A 24,199-nucleotide genomic window follows, 5' to 3' on the forward strand; every position below is an offset into this window, starting at 1 on the left:
TCCTTGTCAATGTTCGCGTTCATTGCTTCCTTGTAACGTTGTGCAAACTCCGGCTTTTTGAGTAGGCTCTTTTCAAGCGAGTACAGACGTTTTTCTGCCTCTTCTCTGTTATCAGGTACAGAGGGTAATTCTTCCTTCCACGGAATTGCGACCTTTCGTCTTGACTTAATTGGTTAACATCTAAATTTCGAACTCCGAGAGAGTCAATCTCCCACATTTCTCGCAATTGTTCATCAAGGCGTGTCTCACTTAAGGTCTGCGTTCGGAAGGTTCTGGCAAAAGTATTTCTCTTAGCTGAAGGCAGGGCGGGAAAACGTCCAAACACGAGTCCACCCCGAGGGCGTTTTCCTTGCCACCGGTGCTCCAATTGGCCCATAGCACTCTGACAAGGCTAAGGACAATTCGGGATGGTCTGACCCAATAAGAATGCCAATCGTTTTCCTGCCAGGGATTTTATCGACAAATGCTAGAGCCTTTTGATGCGGGTGGAAGGACCAAAAAATTTGTGTTACAATGACAACGACTCCGATTGACTAATTCGAAATGAAACGACTCAATAACTTCTATTCGAACGACCTTTTCGTATCCACCAGCGATAAACGAATGCAAAAGACTCTAAAACTAAAGTCAAAGTTCCGTAGGATAAAAAAATAATTATTCCCTATGAGGTGCGGCTTAAACAAACATTCACCGCAACACATTCTTTATTCACAAGGCTTGATAAATTTTTATTTCACTTGAAGAAGGGGGCCATTATATGACCGTGATTATCTATCAAATCCCACCAGCCCCCCCCTCCCCTCCATAAAAAATGAACCCTCCCTTATACATAGCAAAGGTGACACTAGTGGGTTAACAAAAGTGCGTAAACTTTCATCAACTCTTGTACACAAGAGAAAAACAAAACGTAAAAAAATAACAGTGAAACCCAGAGAATTCTGAATGAAGTGATCCCAGTAACCTACTACATGTAGTACTTCAAAAATATGATGTCTGCACAAACGGAAAATGCCGTCCCAAGGAAAAAACAAAACAAGGCCATAACAACAATAATAAAGAGTAAGAACGACACTTAAATTATGACTAACATGGATACTTTATTTCTCATTTACAATGAAAAAGAAAGGAAAAGAAACATAGACATGAAATGAAACGGTTTTTTAAGCTGATCTGTGCCTTTAATTCTTATATTGTTCCAAATATAAAATTGGCCACCGTGTGTCTAGATAACAGTATTTGAATTTGACAACTGTAGCTGTTCCAATTACGCAAAAAAGCAATCAGAAATAAGAATTTTGTTTCGCAAACAACTTGGGCTGAAACGCGAGAAAAGCCATAAAGATTATTAAGGCTACGCCGGCAGATCCGTCCGAGTTTTTTTTGTTTACTTCTCAGTTATGACAAAATAGTTTTAAAATTAATTGTAACACCACTTTTTTGAAAACAGCATCTACACAACAGCTTATATGCGCACTTTTTCCCCCACAGATACAGTTGGTTTTTTTTACATTTTACATACCTCTACTTAAATGGCTAAAGGATCCCTTAGCATAGTTTGGATTAGAACACTGCAAAAATACATTCTTTCAAGTGATATATATATATATGTCCTAAAGACGACACTTGTATGCAGACAAGTAATCCTTTTTTTTTTGCATAGAGTACGTATGTTTGTCTTGGCCTTATTGCTCTGATAATGCAACATCAGGCCTCAGATGCTATTAGCTGTGGATTGATTGCAACACTCTTTGTACAGTTATCAGTCTTAAAAATACCAATTAGTCGATCAGCCAACTCAAACATATTATTCCGTAAGCTGATGATAATAAACTGAGCATTCTTTGTCCTCTCCTAAAAGAAATAAAAGAGATTAAGTAGCAATGTCAAAAAAAAAAAAAAAAAAAAAGTTAGTCAATGTTACTTTTTATGTAAAAAACCCTCTAAAGTTGTATCTTTGGTAAAATTAAACCAATGACCCAGTGCATTTTATTTTGTATTGTCTTTGCATGCTTCTTTACAATGAAAAAGCCTAAAATAACTACAAACTAAAACAGATCAGTTTCTGGACTACAAACATTGTGGAAGTCATGGATTTATAACCCTATATTTCTTAATATTTGGCACATTGCACATTAGCTAGCAATCATCTCTATCACTATACCATTTCAAACTATGCACAACTGCCATGTTGAACTTGATTTAGTGCAGGTGAACCTAGTCCTAGAGGCAGCATTATAATATGAACACCTCCTTAGCAAGGTCCTGTCCCTATACATTTTCCTAAACAATAAAACCCCTATGGGCAGTTGTGCAACACTGACAACGTATGGACACCGTCAATATTCAATGACCTCTAAAACCAAACAAAACTCTGGAAATACATAATCCATTGCTCAAATTGTTAATAATGAGATACAGGTATGCATTTGTCAATACTGACATGGTCAAAACCATAAAACTTGAAATTATTTGAAAAACCTTAACTACAATGTAGAACTTTTCATTGTCTGTACTAGGGATTAACAACTCGTACCCTTATAAAGTATACTGACCTTGATATAGTTTGCCACAATAGACACATTCCTAAAGTCAAGAGCAGCATCAATTTCATCCATCACATACAGAGGTGTTGGTTTGTAGTGATGAAGAGCAAATACCTACATAACAATTGAGAAAGAAATGGCATTAACAATTCTGTAGTACACCCAAAACAATTATTTTGTGATTGGTCGAAAGAACCATGAATTAACCAAAATTGCCCTCTGTACCCATGCATCTTTCAAATGGAAATGTGCACAATTAAATAACTTATCTTATTTTGACTATTGATTAATTGATTTCGATGGATCGGTCATGCCAGTTATTTCAGCATCTGTAGTAATTGTTTGAAGATGACTGGGAAACAAACTTAAGATTTGCAGCTGTTATTTGGGACATCACACAATACCTCTTCGCACAAAAACCCACTTTAACATAAACTGGATATAGTACACCTGTCACAATATCGATCAGGTTTTTAAAAATTTAAACTCTTTTCAATTTTATTCTTGTGGGTGCCAAATTTAAATTAAAAATCACAAATTGACTCAAATACAAGCTACACAGAGAACAAAACAAGGATGAGACAATTGTGTGAGTTTACTTACAAATCATAACAAACAACCGCACTCATCCTTAAAATGCAATAGATTGCTCCTGCATTATGCTTGGATACCCACAAACAATGTTTTCAAGTTGAGGCTCAGGTGGACAAAATACAAAATATAAAACTGTCCACACAAGCCTTGCCTAGAAACTATTGTTTGCAGGTATCCAAGCGAAATGCTGGTAAGGTCTATTATTATACATTAGAATTCTTTTGAAACATGTGATTGGTTGAGAGCATTCAGCCAATATACAGTAGCATGTGAACTCAACATGATAACCCAGTATCTGCTGAGAAACCACGAGAGGGGAGGACGAAAAAGAGACGACGGGCCCAGAGACAAGACCACAGAGAGAGAAACCAAGGAGGCCAGAAAGCAAAAGAAAGCAGATGGAGGAGGGACAGCGCCACCAGCCAACCGCCCAACAGAGCGCGCGACACAGGGGACGGAGCCCAGAACGCCAGCCAGCACGAAGAAAGACCAGTCCCGGTGAAATGGCTAATGGGTTATCATGTTGAGTTCAAAGTCCACCTAGTTTCCAAGTCCCTCGTCCGTGTAGTGCTGTCAAACTTTTGAAAATATGGCTGAGCGATTCGCCTCCGTTTCCGAAAAGGAATTGAAAGTTTTGATCGAGAATAAAGATTCTAAAAACACCAAGTGTAAAAATTCTGAATGATTATTTGAGGGAGAAGAACCTGGAGGAACCTCAAGATAAAACCGCTTTGGCCAATGTTCAGACTAAGTTTTAAGCCGGCGCTAGAAAAAAACTGATGGCAAATTGTTTGAAAACGTATAATAAAACAATTACTGAATTCGGTTTTCGCATATTGTGAATATCAAAACCTCGTGTCTGTGTTATCTGCCTCAGTCTTCGGCTTCGGCAGATAACATAGACCTCAGTTTTGATAATTCATGATATCATGCTCAACCTCATCCAATAATTGCTTATTATCTGCTAGTGAATTGATTGTCCTCTCACCAAAGCCAGTGAACTTAGAGTCTTCTCTCCTCCTGATAAGTTAGAGATGTTTTTCCAGCTTTTCTTTGGTGGCCTCACACTAAAATTCAAAACAGAACATGTATTCCAAATAGAATTTGTCCAGAGTTGTCTTGAAAGCAAAATTTGAAGTCTGTAAAATATGTTTAGATTTCTTTATCAGACTAGACATACTAGTTCCTTTGAAATAACTTATGGCAACCACAAGTGGCAAGGTGAAACTCATTTAACTACATTTTCTTTAAAGTACCAGTAATATATATATATTTCTTTAGAGTAATATAAAACCCTTGAATTAAAGGGGCTGGTTATTTACTTGTTTAAATGCTGGATATTGGCTGCGGTCACATCTACGACGTAACTAAAGTTTAACTATAGTTAGTCTCAAGTTACGTGACGTCATACCTAACTATTATAGTTAGTGCTTTCGGTCGTCTTAGCGGTCACACCAATGCAGTTAACTATAATTAGTTCTGATTAGCTTTTGAATAATTCTGAATTTAAATTAGTTCGTGACAGCCCTTGTTGTTGATCTTTGTCTAGTTGTTCCTCTATTTTTTCTATTTTTATAGTTTGGGTGAACAGAGAAGCGGTCACATTGCTGAAATAGCTAACTATAGTTAACGATGTCTTAACTATAGTTAGTAGTCTAGATGTGACCGCAGCCATTGTGTGTCTCACAGTGTTATGAAACAATAAATAGTAAAAACAAAGCAGAATTTATCGGCTGATAGAAAATAATCAATTACTGTTCTTTTTGTATCTGATTCCTGCATATTATGTGGCAAGCTGACGGCCAACAACACCAGAACCTGCCTCGGTCACAGTTATCTTCTATGTTATAGGAAAAACAAAACTTAACTAAAAACACATGTTCAACAGCAAATACATGTAAGTAGCTACCTGAAAACAATTCCTTCAGAAAAAGGATCAAGGCTATCCACCAACTCCAATTCAGCATCACCACCAAGCGTAATCATCTAGTAAACAGAATAAACAACCATGTAAGTAAGGCAGCCCTCAATACCGCAATTTGCAATTGTAAAAATCATCCTCTCAAAATAATTATTTTTTCTTTTAATCCTCATAACAGAGTTGGATAACTTTTCAATGTTGCTGCACGGACAAAGACGTCCAGTTAGAAACATGCATGTGTATACATGTATGGTATAATTTGGATTTTTCCGTTTTTTATGTTTATTTAACAACTATTCACTGAAGTGGAGGTCGCTAATGGTGGATACTTACCTCTAGAGGTAAATATCAACCACTAGCCACTACATTGAGGTGAATAGTTGTTTTAGTTGTTTGCTTTAAACGTGATATTGACAGAAACATTAATTTTCTGATCTGAAAGTTCTATAAATTGCTTTTATCCACATCAAAAATGCTATAATCCCACCACTCTCGGTTTTTGGAAAATTCTTTAGCATGCTAGTTTAAGTGTGCCCTCACACACTTAGCATGTTGTGCTATCTTGCACGCTAAGCATGTTGTGTTATTTTACACACTAAGTGTTTTATCGCACGCTGCATTGTTCGTATTTGCACACCTTATTTTTATACGAAAAAATGGAGTTTCCTAGTGAAGTGTGTTCTTGAACACGCTTTGCGCTTGCTAAAACCAATTTCTTTTGTTTAAAGGTGAAAGCGTGCCGTGATCGTGAGCGTGCTATCAACTTTTTCCCTGTTGCCGTGGAAAGTCACATATATATATTATTTAGTAGAAAGGAGATCAAACGCTTATTACAGCAAAAGAAGATCCAAGTTATCTTACTTCGATGGACCCAGAATAGCAATTAAATACTGTAACAGGAATGTGGACTTTGTTCCGGACTATTATGCAACTGGTTTTAAATGTTTAAGTTGTGATTTCAAGGCCAGAAATTTAATGGGAGCCGTTTGTAAAATATTAAACAACAGCATAACATTTTTTCGGTGAATCTTTCCGTTTATGAATCACAACTTGACAGAATTTTCTTACTCTCAAAATCCCGGAAAAGTGTGACACCATTCTAGACACCCTATAAAAAATGCTTGAAAAGGTGACCTCATCAATAGAGTGTTTTTCGGTTAATTAGATGCTGTTGGCTTTGTAAGTGTTTTTTAAATGATTAACATGCTAAAATACGGTTTAACATAGAAATGACTACGGAAAATACCCGTAACAAAGGACATGATGAGCCTTAAGTCCTTAGCAACTGAAAACAGTCCTCTGGATCCCGCAGATTGTTTTTTTTTACTCCTCTATCTCAGTGTGTAGTCCAGAAGCTTGAAGCATTCCATTGTAATGTTCAATATCCCTGCCATTAATCATTTCTGTTCAACTAATTGTGCAGACTTTTTTTTAGTGCAAATGTGTCACAGTCCTGAAATATGCATGGAAGTGTGCACATGTATATAATAAAAAGTTCTATTTTGGTCATTAAAAAGCTTCAGAGAAGACTTGACGTGGAGTGCTGCACAGGACTCCATCTGTGTCAGGAAAATCTGTGATCCAATCTCAACAAATGTCAAAAGAACAATCCAGCCCCTTGAAATAAACGGGAATGCCTCCAAACAGCCGCTTCATATTAGATAATGTACACAAAAGTGTTAAAACTCTTAGCTGGTAAAACAGCAAATCACATGCGATGATAGCTTCCGAGTCACTCCATTGCAACTTGACCGTGTGAATTTTTGAACTTCTGGTTACTTGTGGCTTGTTTCCTTTTTTCTATTCATGTTTTTCTTGTATACCTTAAAATTCTCAACTAAAAAATTTCTTAAAGCCCATGTCAATTAAACTTGCAATTAAAGTTTCAGCCTCTAATTTGGAGGAAAAAGCTACGGCTATATGACAGGGTATACTTATTTTGCCCATGAACACACCGCTTGTATGGAAATCATTATAGCATAGTTCACCTGATACATTTCTTTCAGCTTAGTAGTGATCACAGAAAAACCTGCCATGAACTCATCAAGGCGCTGTTTACGCATGGCCTCGTGCTCTTTTCTTTTCTGATCGCGCTCTGATGTCACTTCATCAAGTTCCTTCACTCGTGCCAGATAAGCTTCTTCCTGCAAAAAACAATAGAAATGCGTGATTTTACATAGCTTCCATGGAAAACCATCCTCAACTTTTACTGGCTTGTAAAACATTCCTTACAGTAGGGAATCAATAGAATTTAATTCTTTTATGAATGAACACTCAGTGGGTCCTTGGTCAGCCCTGTTTTTTTAATCCTTTCTGCTTATCGAGTAATAATTTTCTTTATTAACCATACAATCCATACATACATAACTTTATTTAATCTCGGGTTGATGAGGGTTGTTGGGCCACTAGCAAATACAAAAATTGCTAATTTGCCGACAAACTAAAATAAATAAAACTATTACAAGATAAACAAAGTAAGAATATAAGGGGAAAAAAAGAGAACCTATCCAATAAACTTAGCTAAGAATATTGGCCCTTAGTCTTTTTTATGGACTTCTCTAGGCTCAATCTCGATAGGCACGATTGGTCCATGGGCCAATATTCTATCACTACAGCCCTTGATCCTGAAATAATAGAAGATTCAAATTCTTAACATGTATACAAAATACCTTTTTACGATATTCTGCAATAGCTGCCATGTTAGGCTTCATCTGTTTAAGTTTCTCCTCCAGAACAGTGATTTCATACTGGAAAGAAGACTGTGTTAGTAATCTTATACCAAATGAGATACGTAGAACAGGGTGGGCACCATGGCTGTGTAAACTCTTATAAAACACAATTTCAAGTGCACTTTTATAATAAATATTTAAGAGTGAATTTTTTCAAAGTTTAACAAAATTGCACTAAGTAACTCACTTGTGCTTATAATAATATTTATTCCAAATCATGTAATTAATTGTAATAGTTATCAAAAAAGTATAATTTCACTTTTGGACTCAAATACAATGCCTGCACTGTTTGGGATTAATTGACATGCTCCCTGCCAATCAGTGTACAGAAATTATACAATCAAACACATTCTACTGTTGCAAAAACATGTTTTGTGTAAGAAATAAACATCACATCAAACCTTACAAGATGTGCCTTGTCTACTTTTAAGCTTAACTTATATTTTATATGAAAACTTGTAGAGTTTTGCATTTACTGGTACTTTTGAAAATCAAAAGAACTTGTCTTAAGAACTGGTGATGACAATAATATTTTTTAAAAATATTCTTATACATTACCATAACAGTTTCTTTATCAATACCCTCCAGTTCATCACGTGTTAGAGTTGGTAGGCTCTCTTCTGGTTCTGCATCAGCTGATGAAGTCAATGACTGCAGTGACAACTTACTCAACTATGGACAAACAAAAGTTTAGAATATAAGCAGCAAGTTTGAGCTCACCTACACTTGAATAAAAATCTAATTGTGAACTGTCAAGGCTGTGCTCTAAGAAAAATTACAAGGAGCCCAAAGGCTCCGAACTATGAGATCCAGGGTGCCCAGCATAAAGCTTATATGAAAGAAATAAGATTATCTGGTCACCCAAAGACAAAAGTTAGTTGCCTCAGGCACCCGGGCACCTTTAGAGCACAGCCTTTGAACTCTGCATCAAAAATCTTAATTTTCCTTTACAAACCATTTGAATGTGCTGTCTGGTCAAAATTTGTTTTTTCTAAAATATTTTTTTTAATATTTTCAGACCTTAAAAGTTGTAGTTTTATAGAAAGGCAGCAAAAGGAAAGAGACGGAATAAAATTAAATGACCAAAAAATCTATATTGATTGTATTTTATTAAAATACCGTAATATAAAAAATGACCCTTATTTCTTTGATATGAAACTACCATATTTTGGTCAGTTACAGTTTAGTTTAAAATGAAGTCAATATGGGAAGTCTGCAAGGTGTAATATTTTATTAATGGTGAATTTGATTTGTTCTTGCCCATTCCATTCTGGTTAAATGTAATTTTAAAAAACATGAAAAAGTCCTTGCAGGATCTGGGCTAAGTTTTTCAAACAAACTGTACAAAAATGTTAACAGCATTACCAAGCAATGTTTCTGAAACATAAAGGGACCTAAACCTAAACTGGATGCTTGTTCATTGCAGATTTCCCAACTTCCACCACTGATCCATTGACGTGGCTCATAACGGTTTAAAGATTCCCATCTTTGGCATTCTATCAGAGCTAAACCAATAATTTTAATGAATTACTTGAAGGTTGCTGTGGAAAATGTCAAAAAAGTTAACATCTACCCAATATCTACGACCTTTTGAGACTAATAACTTACATGTATAAACTTCTTGGTGAAAGTGTTTGTTTTTTATATATATATTTTGGTCTTATCAGTAAAGATGGGCCAATACTATTTTTTAAATGATATGAAACTGGCCCTTCTCTGTGATATTGATATATCAATACTGATACTTTGATGCCATTGGCTTACCTGGATGTTGAGATTTGTTTGACCAAACAAAGGACAGTTTGGAACTGTAAATGTTGATCATTGATGTTTTTCTTTTTCAGTTGCATGAACAAGGTATAGACATCAAGTCAAAGAAGTGGAAGAATTTAATTTATTGACAAAAATATTGTTAAATTTAATTATAAACATCAGGTGCTGACCAGGAGACCACAGGTTCAGATCATGAGCAGTATTGAAAATGAATTGAAAGAATCGATATTTTTCTATTTTGCATATCAGCCCATCCTTACAAATCTGCACAAAAATCATTCTTTGACTTGCAAATTTTTAACATTCACAAAGTGGCTCTGAACTCAACCAACATTTTTTTTTTCAAAATTCATAGAAATGTTCCTTTTGTCCATTAGACAAAAATGTGTCACAAATAAAAACTTTCAACAAGCAAGCAACCAAAATTATTAGACTCAATCTTTTTCAGGTTGCTATGGCAACATTTTGACGTCAATTTAGTCAGACCCTGTTAATCAGTAATATTGTTGGGCTAGCAGTATAAAGTAAACAAAATTCCAAAGACAGGAAGATCTAAGGACCCCCTGATCCTCTCTATCTCTACTACAACATTCTATAACCATTAATTCACTGCACATCTACAGATCAGTGGAAAGAGATCATGCCTTTAATTGCTCATAGGATTGAACAACTACATTTAGCGTGACAACATACCTCTTTTTGCCAATGTTTGACTTTCTGTTGATTCTCTTTCAAAACCGTCTCATATTTCTCAACCTCGTGTTTTATGTCCACCTCTTGACTCTTCAGTTTAGTCTCTTCCTGCTCAAGTTCTGTTAATTCCTTTCTTAAACCCTCCAAAGATTCTTCCATTGCTGACATTTCTTGCTGTATAGTTACATAAAAGACAAGCTACTTAAATGAAACTGGATTTGAATAATGTAGTAATGGTCACCAGAAAACAGAAACAATAAAGATAAAATACAGCACAAAGGTTTCCTTTATGCTGTATTTTTTATTGCAGCATTACTCAAGCAAAACATTTAAACTTGAATAAATACAACTTTTAAACTTGTATGGATGTCCCGAACATTGGCTTGTGGAAGCCTATGTTCGGCTTGACATATCAGTCACAATGTGAATATATTGGTTAACAGCCCTGGGGGTGGGGGGGACTCGCATATGAAAGTGACGGGGATGCTCGTCGCTCGCTTAGAGGTGTAAATTTTGGATTTTTGGTATTGCTTAGGGTGTTTCGGGCAAAAGACCAAAGAATATTTTAAGCCATAATGGTCTCGTTTAGGGTTACACACGAAGAAATATACAAATATAAATTCTATTCTTAGTTTTTTGGGTATCTTTTAGGGGTCAAGAAAAGCTTGAGCCACACCCAGATTGGTCTCTTTTAAGTTTTTTTTTTTTTTCAAAATTTCCGACGAGCATCCCTGTCCATTTCATATAGGAGTCCCCCCGCCCCGGGGTTAACAAAGGATCGACGTGCTGGTCATTTCTCAACCAAGAGTCACTAGTGTGGTTCTATGCGTGGACCATGATACTGTTGGTGGTGCATTGGTCGCGTATCAGTTGCATATTGGGCAACTGTCGGTTGTGTATCATTGATCGATATATCAACCTTAATGTTGGGCTATAGATATGTATAACCCTTTATTGCTGACCTGTGCCTTTTCATAGTCTTCTAGCACTTTAGTAGCTTTTTCCTCCAGTGTCTTAAACTCCTCCTGTAAATTATTTGGTAAAAAATAAAGTTCAGCTGCTGGTTAGGAAAGAGAAATTAACATACTGTATGCAAATGTACTCTTGCCTGAGCAAACAGGTCACATGAATGCAAACCACAGTGAGGGTTTCACAAGTTCTCCCAGATTCAATTGTGTTTGCTTTATAGGTAATAAGTAAATCTTTATTTGCATTATTTTATATATAAAAAACAAAACAAAACATTTTCGGTAATCTGGGTAGTGTAAGGATGAAAATCTCACACATTTGACTTTATAGGACAAGTATATCAAGTATATCAAAATAACTAGGACTCAAACAGCTCTTGAGCCACAACTGAATATTTTTTCACCAAGTTTTACATTAAGTTTCCATACCTTAAAAATAAATGAGCAGCAAAACATTTCTTTGATGCAATTAAAAAAGCAGAGGAAACATGCGTGACAATTGCAGATAATTGGCGGTTTAATAGAACCCACAATGTCTATTACATTGATATAGGATGTATTTGTCAATTGGCGGTTCGAATAGAAGCACAATGTCTATTACATTGATATAGGATGTATTTGTCTCGCATGACTGAGCATGTCGGATTAGCTAACTCGAGGTGTCAGGATGTGGCACGAGATGTTGTGATTTCAAATCCCAGAGGGGTCAGTTTTTTTCCCTTTTTTACCCCATAGCACTAATTAATAAACGGCACGCAAACGCATGCAGAGGCGATGACGTTTGCCAAGGGGGTCTTAAAAATTTTTCAGGAAATTAATTTGTCAAAAAATTAATGTCAATAAAAGTAGCTGACAACTTCAGTTAATGCAGTTTAGCATGGTAGAAAAAGGGACATGTAAACAGGGTATCAGTGCTATTTTTTTGGTGCAAGAACCAATTTTATCCGAGCCGTGCCACAAATTTTCTGCCGTGTAAATGGGCCTTCAATGTCCACTTTTTGGCAGTTGATTACTTTCTACATGTTATTGTCAGCCACATTATTTTTGTTTCTTTGCTTCTTGTTTTTCTTGTAAAGGCTGCTTTTATACAGCTGCCTTGCTACACCCTTTCTACTATTATATCTGCTGGTCAGCAGAGCTGCAAAAAATGTTTACAGATGATGGACTAACCAAACATGTGTGTGAAGCTGGGCTAGCCACTAATTACAAACTTCCTGAATTAAAAATTCAGTCATAAAATAATGCAAGACGTTAAATAGCCAACCATCTAGGCACATGTACCCAGGAAGAGACCAGCTTGTGAGAGTTGTTGATGTTTGAGTTGGAGACAAGATTCTCAACCGACCAATTACAGTTTCCCGTGGAATCGCAGACCGATAAGGCCGGATATTTGAACAGTGACTTAAATGATTTAACATCTTGTAAAGTTACTCTGGAAAGTTGCTTCTTTCTGCCAAATTTAATAACTTAATGCAATTTTTTAGCTTGATAAAGAAAGAGTTCTCTGTATCATCACAGGCAGATCACCCTATGTGTTCGTGGTTAATAATTGTTGACATAAGGTTATGTTGAAATCAATGGCGCATATAGAAGATATATAGAGAAACATTACGTCGGCTTCGATTTACTACAAAATATAAAATTTACTCTAAATGATTTAATAAAAGTTAAGATGAAATGCTGAATGTGTCTTGTTTTTTTGCTGCCCCGAGCCCTTAAAGACGTTTATTTTGCGAGATCATTTAGCGACTGGTAAAAGAGAGAGAGAAGAGAGAACAAGGCAGGCAGCTTTACTGGCCAAATTAAGTTAAGAAAATTAAGACAGTTAAGAAAACAAAAAACAGGTAAGAAAATTAGGGCGTGCGTTTGATGTTTGACAGATGTGACAAATTTTCTTTTGTTATTCGCATGTTTCAAATTCCTTTGATCCAGAATTTTGCACTGATCATATGGAGAAAGCTACTTTTGAGACTTCGGGATCGCTTTTCTCGAAAAAATTGGAAGTGTTAAGCTCTAATTCGGCACAAGGACAGAGAAATATCTAGTCGATCAGATGCCGGTGTTTTTGAGGCGAGAATTTTGATGGTTTAGCGTCAGTTCCAGCTTGAATTAGACAAGGTCGCGACCGCCGGCGGTAAAGCTGCCTGCCTTGTTCTCTCTTCTCTCTCTTTTACCGGTCGCTAAATGATCTCGCAAAATAAACGTCTTAAAGGGCTCGGGGCGGCAAAAAAACACAACACAAGACACATTCAGCATTTCATCTTAACTTTTGTTGAATCATTTAGAGTAAATTTTATATTTTGTAGTAAATCGAAACCAACGTAATGTTTCTCTATATATCTTCACGGATAACCTTATGTCAACAATTATTAACCACGAACACATAGGATGGTCTGCTTGTGGTATCATGATCTGAAATAGGACAACAAGCAAACTAAATTAATGCTAAATAATGCTTAAATATTGTGAATTGATAATACTTTGCCTAAATATCTCACCTCGAGCTTCTGGATATTGGCACTGTTTTCTTCAATTTCATTATGAAGTGATTTCACATTTTCTTCTGCTTTTTTTGTGTTCCTAAATGTTTGAAGGATTAGAACATTGGGTTAATATTTTGCACTCATCTTCATATTACAAAAGTGTTTTGCACTGTACCTGTGACACGTTTTGATAGCAACATTTGCTTTAGTGATATGTGCTACAACATCATCCATGGCTTTAGTCAATACATCAACACGATCCTTACAATTAAAATAAAAGAAATACATTGAATTTAATCAATAACTATTTCTCATCCTACATGTATATACTAGTAGATATCAGCATTAACAATATCTCTATCAACAGACTTATGTCAAAATGAAAATTAATAAAGGAAGCATAAAGGAACTTAATAAGCAGGAGTTCTTGTTTATTTGTAAGGGATGGACTAGTTCCAATGCTGTGGGATACCACCTTTTATATTAAAACCCACATGTTTTTGAACTTTTAGGTTTTAATATTTCAGATTTTATTTGACGTGTAGGCAAAAGATGCAAAACTCAAACAGCCGGCCAAATAAACAGGCTAAAGACATTGACAAACATGGGCAACAAAGAGAACTGAGAAAAGGGGGGCTGGAAGCTTAGAGTAGCATTCATTCAAGTGGCTGTGCATGTCTGGTGTGTTTTATTGTTTCTGTTTATCATGTAGAATATTCTCGTTACTTTCTACTCTTGACGTCCTTCCTTGAAGCCAAAAAAGTTTTTATGTTATCGTTGGAAAACCCTGAAAAGGAGACCATGATCAATTACAGGTGTATTGGCCTGTTTAAGCACCGATTTTGCACCAAAAACGGATCATGTTTTTTTATTAGCTCTGTCAGAATGCAACCAATATTCACAATGAACAGTTCTGTGGAAAGGTCAATCCTAGCTGTATCAGCTGCTTATCACAATAAACGGCATGCAGTGCATGCAGAGGCGATGACATTTAAATAAATATCTTTAATATTTTTATAAAATTTGTTAAAAAAATAACGTACACTAAATAACATGACAACTTCTGTATTGAATGACTGTTCATCAAAATCGAAACAAAAGTTGTGTTATCTCTTTGCGTGACATCTCGTATAAGCCTGAAATATGATAAATCTCTTGAAGGACCGAAGTCAAACGCGGCCTCGTAATTGTTTTAAACAGAAAAAATTGCAGAAGAAGTCTGTTTACTGAATCTGATAGAACTTGCCAAATATAATTTGACTCTTTCGTTTATATTTTGTATAAGTCCTTTCTAACTTTCAAGGAGTATTTTGCTTTGTGTTCTTTACGGTGATTTCTTGTCCTAAACTTTTCGTTACTCGAAAGGACTATGGGGATGAGAATGCAGATACCGTATTTATTCGATTAAGCGCCCAACCTCAAATACGCGCCCTCCTCGAATAAGCGCTCACCCTAAAGGTAGGAAAAGTTAATAAGAGCCCAGCCTCGAATAAGCGCCCACCTCCCACCCCACAAAAAACTGAAGTTCACAAGAGGAGCATTGATTATTGAAAATGACTAAGTACTACTAAGAAGACTTCCCCCATGACCGAGGTTTCTTGGTATTTTACAAAAACGTTCAATGTGAACAGCTAAAATTCTGCTTTGGTACATCTTTACCTTTTGCTATTATTTATTGTTTTGTTACAAAAATAAACTTACTATTCGCTGAAAATCGCGAAAATTTAATAAGCACCCAGCCGAAAGGGCCCCCTCAAATAAGCGCCCACTCTCAATGTCCAAAAATTAAATAAGCGCCCAGGGCGCTTAATTGAATAAATACGGTATACGTGTCGCATGTGTTTAGTTACCAATCCTCAACCTCAAAAACTCGTCGCTGAGAAGAACCTGGGGACGAGGATAATTCTCACACCAAACTAGGGCCACAGCATAAGGCGATTTGTCATCGCCTAAAAATGCACTGACAGGCAAACTGATGACGTCACAAGTGGTTAAATGACCATGCCTCCAAATAGCACCTAAATGCACCTTTGGGAGGAAAGGGAGTATCGTAACCTGTAACACATGTTCATTCAATGTTACGGGTAAAGATGACGATTGATGATACATATTGCACAAGTATACAGAGCGAAATTTTACACCTGTTAACGTCAATGTAATGGCTGCTAAAAAATTAATGACAGCCCAGATGAGTATCTGCATACACTAGATTTCCATATACTATATGTCATGTCAATTGTTCTAGACAAACAGGCCAAATTATACAAGAAACCTTTAAATAGGGTTCTATTTTAATATCAATGTTTGATTAGCCACAGGTATGAAGAATTTATGTCAATGCTGTAATAAACTATATCGCAATGAAGGTTTAAGGGACCCAAAGACAAGCTGGAAATATTCATTCTGTTTTTGCACCATATTGAAGGTCTTGTTTTTTTTTACTCTATTTGTTAAGCTAGACTTACCTGCTGTGTCTTTAGCTTAGCACCACCTATCTCCATTATTTGCTTGTGAAGTCTAAGAAAATACAAATATATCAATAGTAAAAACTATGCAAGCTATTAGTTATTAAAGAAACTGTTATAACCACATCAGTAGGCAAGTGAAATGTTTACTTACCAGTAAGTATTACTAAAAGTCAGTGAAAGGCAAATGTTTTTGTCACTTTGGTGACCTTCATTGGTTAAAATGGGCATTGGAACCGATGAAGATCACCAAAGTGACATACACACATACATACATACATAGACTTATTTCCTCGATTAGAGAGCAAAATAATATATAATAATATTGAGCAATATCTTCGAGAAAACTTTTTGCATTTAAATTTTTTTATCAGCATCAACTCAATTTAGTAGTCAATTACATCATGCCTGATTATGACCACAGTTTATTTACTCAACCATGTAACACCTTACTTTTATTGAAAATTATTTGGATATATCATAAAGAGTTGTGATTTCTTTAAGTTTATGTAACAAAAAAGGAGGTCACCATGCCTGTTTAATAGAAAACAACCATTTATTTTCCTGCCAAGCTTTTCCTGAAGGAAACCCCGTAATGTTTTGTGCACCCGCTAAATGATGCAAAAAATTATGCACAGCAAGAATATATACGCAATCACCTTAATCTATGATGCTGTAACTTAGTAGCTGTTCGTTCATACCTCATTTTGACATGTCAACTGCATGTCCATAGATTTTGACATTGCCATAGCATCCACATAATTACTTGCAGGTTGGGCCAAACTTCGACTGTTTTGCCATGTATATTTTTCACTTTTTTATCACATGCCATTAGCATTTGGGCTTGATTTTGTATTAATTTCTGCCATTATCTGACTTGCTAATCCAAGATTGCAGATCTAATGACATTTTAACTCCTACCCTACTATGACAACATAAACAACAAAAATAGTGCCATGTTGGTAGTTAGTTTATGTTCATGTACGCTAGAGAATTAGAGAAGGTAATAAAGTTGTTATCATAATCATCATTATTATAGTAGAGCAAGCTAAGGCCTTCTACTAAGTGTACATTAATTTTGCTGTGAATCTTTAAGTGCCTATGATGTAAAAATACTTATTATAGGAATACATGAACCAACCAATAATTTTAACAACGCGAACAAAATTTACGCGTAAGTTCTGGTTAGATGCTTATAGTAAACATGTTTACATAAAAAAAATTAACACAATTTTTTGAAATTGGCGTTAATAACATGTATCGTTAACTTCCTATGATAAGGTAAGTGCTGCTTATTTGAAAGGCTTTTCAAAATAAAAAGAAATGGCATTTTCCTTTTTTGAGATATTAAACAAGGAATGTGATAACGTCATAAATCGTTCTACTTCAAGATACATCACAAAATCAAGGATGTCTCCACAGGGAAAACAGGTAAAAGATGACAGCACGCTCACGGCACACTTCCACTTCATAACAAAAGAAATTGGTTTTAGCAGGCTTAAAGCATGTTCAAGAACAAACTTCATTTGGAAACCCCCTTTGTTTCGCTTTAACAATAAGGTGTGCACATACGAAAAATGAAGTCAAACAAAGAAGCGTGTTAAGGTTCGAAAACAAAAGCTAGCGTGCGACAACACACCAGTGCGTAAAATATCACAACACGCTTAGCGTGCAAGACAGCACAACAGGCTAAGCGTGTGAGGGCACACTTTAACTGGCATGCTAAAGAATTTTTCAATCACCATCACGGTTAACAGCTTTCCGAATTTCATTGTAGATTGACCTTGCTTAATGTGTCATGATAAGCACGCTAATCTAAACAAAAGGTTTAGCTTGTTAGAATAACTGAAACAAAAGCCTATGTGTCCATCTTTGTCGTACAAATAAAATATGCGCATAAAGTGTGTCTTAGGACACACTAAGCGTGCTATGTTAGCGTGTTGTGAGCGTGCTATCACCTTTTACCCTGTTTTCCCGTGGAGGGTCACATACAGGAGTGATATTTTTTAAACTTGACATCAGCAGTGACCTTTGTCAAAGATGCAGGTTGGCTCACGAAATTCAAAAGTGGGAACGTCATTTGTTATTAAAATAGGTGTCATAGCAAAACTGTTACCAAGGCAATGGCACAACAGGTGTCAATTACAGTCTTTTGTGTTGGACAGTACTAATGCCAAGTTTGAAGAACACTGCTTCAATATCTTTAAAGGTATTCTTGATTCAGTGCTTTACCTTTTAGTAGAACGATTTAAATGACATCATCATATGCATAATACAAAAATCTTAATGTCTCTAAAATGAAAGACGATATTTTAAAATGGATAATGCCATTCTTCTTTATTTTGGAGAGCCTTTTAAATAAGCAGCAACTATTTATTTAATTTCATAGGCACTTTCATTTCATTTAAGGTCTCCTGGGCAGGTTTAGTAAGTTTATAACAAACAACTTGCTTGACTTAGACAACAGTGTTATTAAACTTACTTCTGAACTTCTGTTTCAATTTTGGTTGATGCTGCAACTGCTGCCTGCCATTCTGTAAAGGGATAAGGAACAACTTTAGCACCTAAGGTACATGGCCTACTAATGAACGTAGTACCTCTGCCCTTCAAGAGCCTAATGTAAATCATTCCATGAATGTTCCAATGCAGTAATTTCTACTTGTACTCAAGGGTTTTTTGTGCTTTTATCATCGTCCAAAAAAAGAAAAGATGTAAAATAGACGGCTGAAGAAGATAAACATGCAAAAAAAGTAATAGGGTGTCCTTGTTAACTACCAATAAATCAGTTATTGCTACGGAAGGTTTTTAACTGTCATTCTTTGGAAACCAAATTAAGACGTTGTCACGGCCATATTTTAGAAGTCATGTGACCAGAACAGAGAAAAAAGCATATACTGTATTGGAAAATTAAAACCAGTGCCAGTAGATAAAGAACATCCACATGCTTAATATGATGTACTTTTTGGGGGTGAAAATTGCATTATTACAAAAGTTATGACCAAAGAAAGAGACTATGTTAAATCTCAGATTCCTAAAACCATTATAAGTTTTTATAAAAAAAAAAAAAAAAAAAAAAAGGGCGCAAACCAACAAAGAAAGGAAAAAGAAAAAGAAAAAGAAAAAAAAAAGTTATGATCTAAGAAACAGCCATATTATATTTTACAGACTTGGTTCAATATGCTCTTTGCAGCTAGGGTCACATGACCAAATTTCTACAAAAATTGTATATTATGGGTTATCACTTAAAGAATGCCAAAAAAAGGCGAAAAAAGGAAATATTGGCCAAGTTTAAGGCCCTTAGCATTAAAGGATGAGATTTTATGAAAAAAAATTATAATGATTAAATTTTATGGAAAATGTTGCAAGAGGGCAAGACCTTGGGCAAAATCTCACCCTTTGATGCAAGGGGCCTCAAACTTGGCCATTTTTCTATTTTCCTTATGCTCTTTACATTTCTGGCATTTTTTAAGTGATGGCCCACAATTTTATGAAACTTAGTCATGTGATGGCCTAGCTGCAAGTATTGGCAGAGTATCGACAAAGAGTCAGACTGAGTGTAGTAAGAGTGATCTACATGTACATGTATCAGATCCCAGAGTAAAGATGTTAGGACTATAGTGCGTCATTTCAATTCAAACTGCAATTTAACCCAAGATAAATTCTTATTAAAACTTATTTATTTCTTGCCTTTTTCGTGAGTTTTAACCAAGTCTTCAAGTTGCTTGAGCCTGGCCTTATCAGGAGTACTCTCCTTGACTTGTTTTTCTAAATGCACTACTTGCTGCTTTAATGTCTCCTCTTGTTCATCCAGAGCCTAACAGCAAAAAGATTATAAGTACTTACAACACAGTCATACATGTTGCATTCATTATATTCATCTGAATAAAGGTAAAATTATCTCTCTCATGAAATAAAAATATTAAAATGCTTCAGGGCTTTAAACAATGGCCGAAATTATAATAGAGGCAAGATTGCCCATCTAGATGTAGGGGTGTAACCATACATCAAACTATCGATGTATCGCGATTGGGAGTGCTCCGATAGTGATGCATCAATGGCAAATTCAACTATCGATAACAATCGCGATAGTTTCAGGCCAAACAGTCCAGTACTGTAATCATTTCCACTTCTTTCTTGTGATTGCTTTGGAAAAAAACAGTTGCTTTGTACCGGATGCCATTTTGAAACAGGCATCCCAGGAAACCTTGCGAAAATATAAAAACCAGTTCCTCTCATGTGGAAACTTTGTCAAACATAGGCACGCTAAGCGTGCAGGAGTTATTTTTTCAATTTATGGGGTGGCTTGGGGTGAAACTGGGTGATTGTCCTGTTGGGATGGTTTATGTCATGGGTTGAGCTACCGTAGTTATTCGGTTATAAGGCGCACTCGGTTATAAGACGCACCCCAAACTTGGCAACATTGTTATGCCAAGTTTACAAACTGAAAATTCTCCAAACACACTCGGTTATAAGACGCACCATGAGTTGGAGAGTTAAACAGATGTAGTGATCAATCTAAGGACAGTTTTTTCTTACAAAATTTGAATGTTTGAATGTTGTTCATACTCCTTGGCACAATCTTCGAGTAAAGAGGTAACATTTCCTGCTAAAAAAGACGTAAATCCACTTGAGCAAAACATCTTTCCTTCGTTCATGCTTTGAACTTAGCTGCTTAGCAACCTGGCAGATGTGTTGTTACCAGTGACCACTGAGTTTGTAGCTTTGTTACCAAGTTATCAAGCATGCTTCGTATCGCTACGAACTTTGTTTATCGAGTGTTTTTCAAAGATTCTCAAGCTTTTTTGGTGTTTTCCTTGTCTTCTAAAGTCATTTTCCACTTTCCACGCTTAGAAAGGTTTGTTTCAAATGAGTATGCTTGATTTTCTTTGTCTAATTTCAACAAAATGCTGGCATATACAGGTGTTACTAAAACTCGTTTTATATACGCGATAATAAACTTTGCGTTTAAACTTAATGTTTCTTATATCTTTAATACTGTAAAAGTCAATAACCAACATTTAGTGTTTTCATTTCTCTTGTTTTAACTGTAAGTTCCAGTAAAATGGCGGTCATAAGATTTTGTTGGGCGAAAATACTCGGCTATAAGACGCACCCCAATTATGGCATGAACTTCCCACAGAAAAACAGATTTTTCTCGAAAAAACCGTGCGCCTTATAACCGAATAACTACGAGTATTTGTGAATGGCGGCCCACAGAGTCACTTTTTTGCACAAAATTTGCTTGCAAACAAAATAATTTTTACGTGCATTTTGATACATCAGTCAGAACTGTTTTATTCAATACGTAAATTTCATCATTTAAGTGAAAAACAAGAACTAATTTAATTATCAAAACGGCACGAAATGGCACGTTCTTATTCTGTTTAAAGCGGTTATTTTGTTGCTAGCTTTGTAGCAACCATAACATGAAACTTTTTTTTTTTTTTTTTTTTTTTTTAATAGTTTATTGCAAACAAAAAAAGAAAAAAAAAAAAAAAACAGCTACATACATGTACAATGTGTCTGAGCTTTAAAAACAATACGGTACTTATTTACAGTGCTTGCTTATGTTAATTCTTTATCAGCTAAAATTCCTGTCCTTTCAAACATTACATTATTTACAGATGCAAAAGCTATACATTTAAGGAGAATAAGTAGACAAAACAGAAAAAGCGAGGTAAACAAAAAAACTTCGTGACGAGTACAAAGACTAATTACGGACAAAAGGAAGCAGAAAGATAATAATAAAATAAAATAAATAGATAAAATAAAGTGCCTTACAAAATTTCACCTAAAAAAAAGCCTTAGAGTTGAATTTGAGACTTTGAGCTGCTTTTTTCGATAGATATTTTATCTTTTAGAAGGGCTAGAAAGGTTTTGAAGTGGTAGTGTTGTTCATCTCTCGAGGCAGTGTAGATATAATATTTAGCAATGAGTACACAGAGGTTTAAGCCAAGTCGTAAAGGAAAGTTAGTTGTAAAACCATAGATAATGTTTTTCTCGTGTAGCTCAATGGAATCGTCATTTTTGACGTTCCACCACGTAGCAAACGTATTCCAGAAAGTCTGTACATTCGGACAAGATACAAAAAGATGTCTCAGGGTTTGCGTTTGCGTGCATAGGTGGCATTTATCATGGTCCTTGATTTTATCTCTGTAAAGGGTTGAATTGGTTGGTAAAATATGGTGAATAATTTTGAATTGGAAGATAGCAAGTCGAGTGTCTTTTGTTACTTTAAAAGGAATATCGTAGATAGCGCGTATTGTGCTATCGTCCAGACTCAATTGCCTCAATCTTCTTTCTGCGGTCGGGGTTTCAAACTTTTTGTTTATGAGAATTTTGGTAGCCACTTTGCATGACAATTTACCGATATCTATTTTCTGGTTATGATCTGATTTGCGCTGCGCTTCGTCAGCAGAGCTTTTAAGTGAACGGATCCAGCTAGCGGGTATGGCATTACATAAGCCACAGTACTTGAGAAATGTTGTTTTGATTTGGAATTTAGTGTAAAAATCATTAAATGTTAAGAAGTTGTTTCCACAGAAAATATCTTTGATTCGGACGACCCCCGATTTGTGCCATTTTCTATAATACACGGAGAAGCCTTCAATTTTGATAAAAGAGTTGTTCCATATGATTTCATTAAGTATTTGTTCTTTTGTTTCTGGAGAGTGTTGGTTAATAGTCTGCCAGATGTAAAGGACGTCTTTATAAAAGTCAATTGGAATATCTATTTTAAGCGATTTTAGGTCATAGTTGCATTCAAATAGAAAAGGTCCTCCTAAGTGCTTTATAAACGATAACGGTATGTGACTCCAGCATGCGTTATTTTTACTTTCATGTAATCTTCGTATCCAGGAGACTTTCAATGCTTTGTTTATGGTGTCAAAGTCCGGTAAATCTAAACCACCTTTTGTCTTTGGTCCTATCATTGTCGTGTGCTTGATTTTAGCAGGTTTACTGTTCCAAACAAAATCGGAAATGGTTTGCTTTACTAAGGCTGGGAAGTTTGGCGGAAAAGACAGCATTGATGTGTTATAGATGAGTTTGGATAGTCCGAGGGTTTTGAGTATAGTTATTCGGCCATACAAAGTGAGGTTTCTTGGAAGCCATATGTTGAGTATGCTTTTCATTGAACCTAATTTTTGTTCAAAGTTTTTCTTGTAAGAGACTTCCTCGTTGTAGGTAAAGTCAATTCCAAGGGAATTTATCGGTTTTGAAGGCCAAGCAATATCTAAGGGAGCTTCAGAGTTATGTCTGAGAGCACCTAGCCACATTCCTTCGGTTTTAGTTTTGTTTACCTCTAGTCCTGAAGAACGCTGAAAGGCGTTCAGTATCTCAAACATGAAACTTTTGTTTGTTACAGAATACTTTTGGCATTTTGCCAAACACTGTAACATGATACTGTTGTTTTTCCTCACTTTTGTAACATGATACCTTTGTTTTTTGAAAACGAATGAACATGATACTTTTGTTTTTCTTGAAAAAGCCATGTCTCCATTTAACCCGCTCAATAGTCATTGAACGAAAAGTACTGTAATAACCAAAGTAATAAACAAATAAAATCTAAAACCACTCTATTTCGGGAAAGTTCTTTAAAGCTCAGTACACCTGGAGTATTTGTTACCTGTCAGAACTGTTCAACAAAAATTTTGGTTCACTCAAACGTAAATTTTATTCAACAAACAAGAACTAATTGAGTTATCAAATGGTCACGGAATGGCACGCTCTTATTTTGTTTTTGCTATCGATTGTAGTTGCTTTTAACAGCAAAGTTAATACTTATACCGGTTCATTAAATGTTTGAACAAGATGTTTTAAAGGTATAAACACAAACGACACTTCTGAATTGGTAAATTGAGCAAGACGCTCAAGAGACTAATTAAATTAATTGCAGTTTTATTTAATGCCACGGAGTCTCCAGTAATATAAATTAATTAAATTAGGAATCTATAGAAGATTCCTTTCCATTTCTTCGACTCTTTGTAAGTGATAAAATCATACCCACAGTATTAACAACATAATGACAA

The 24,199-nt window shown here is 35.6% G+C and overlaps 1 protein-coding gene across 1 annotated transcript in view; it reads right to left on the reverse strand.

Moving 5' to 3' along the window:
• Positions 1-1,077: 1,077 nt before the first annotated feature.
• LOC144663651 (structural maintenance of chromosomes protein 4-like) overlaps positions 1,078-24,199 on the reverse strand; it is a 64,191-nt gene continuing 41,069 nt past the window's right edge. Inside the window, exons 24-37 of the mRNA XM_078524659.1 lie at positions 19,857-19,983; positions 18,652-18,703; positions 16,170-16,221; positions 13,880-13,965; positions 13,720-13,801; positions 11,216-11,278; positions 10,254-10,427; positions 8,346-8,459; positions 7,728-7,805; positions 7,047-7,202; positions 5,047-5,123; positions 4,126-4,204; positions 2,553-2,657; positions 1,078-1,851 (exon numbers count right to left, since the gene is read on the reverse strand). Of these exons, the coding sequence (XP_078380785.1) occupies positions 1,705-1,851; positions 2,553-2,657; positions 4,126-4,204; positions 5,047-5,123; positions 7,047-7,202; positions 7,728-7,805; positions 8,346-8,459; positions 10,254-10,427; positions 11,216-11,278; positions 13,720-13,801; positions 13,880-13,965; positions 16,170-16,221; positions 18,652-18,703; positions 19,857-19,983 (1,392 nt within the window). The 3' untranslated portion in view covers positions 1,078-1,704. The remainder of the gene's footprint in view (positions 1,852-2,552; positions 2,658-4,125; positions 4,205-5,046; positions 5,124-7,046; positions 7,203-7,727; positions 7,806-8,345; positions 8,460-10,253; positions 10,428-11,215; positions 11,279-13,719; positions 13,802-13,879; positions 13,966-16,169; positions 16,222-18,651; positions 18,704-19,856; positions 19,984-24,199) is intronic.

This window comes from Oculina patagonica, chromosome 8, assembly GCF_052425735.1.
Source record: "Oculina patagonica isolate OP01 chromosome 8, crgOcupat, whole genome shotgun sequence".
Lineage (NCBI taxonomy): Eukaryota > Metazoa > Cnidaria > Anthozoa > Scleractinia > Oculinidae > Oculina > Oculina patagonica.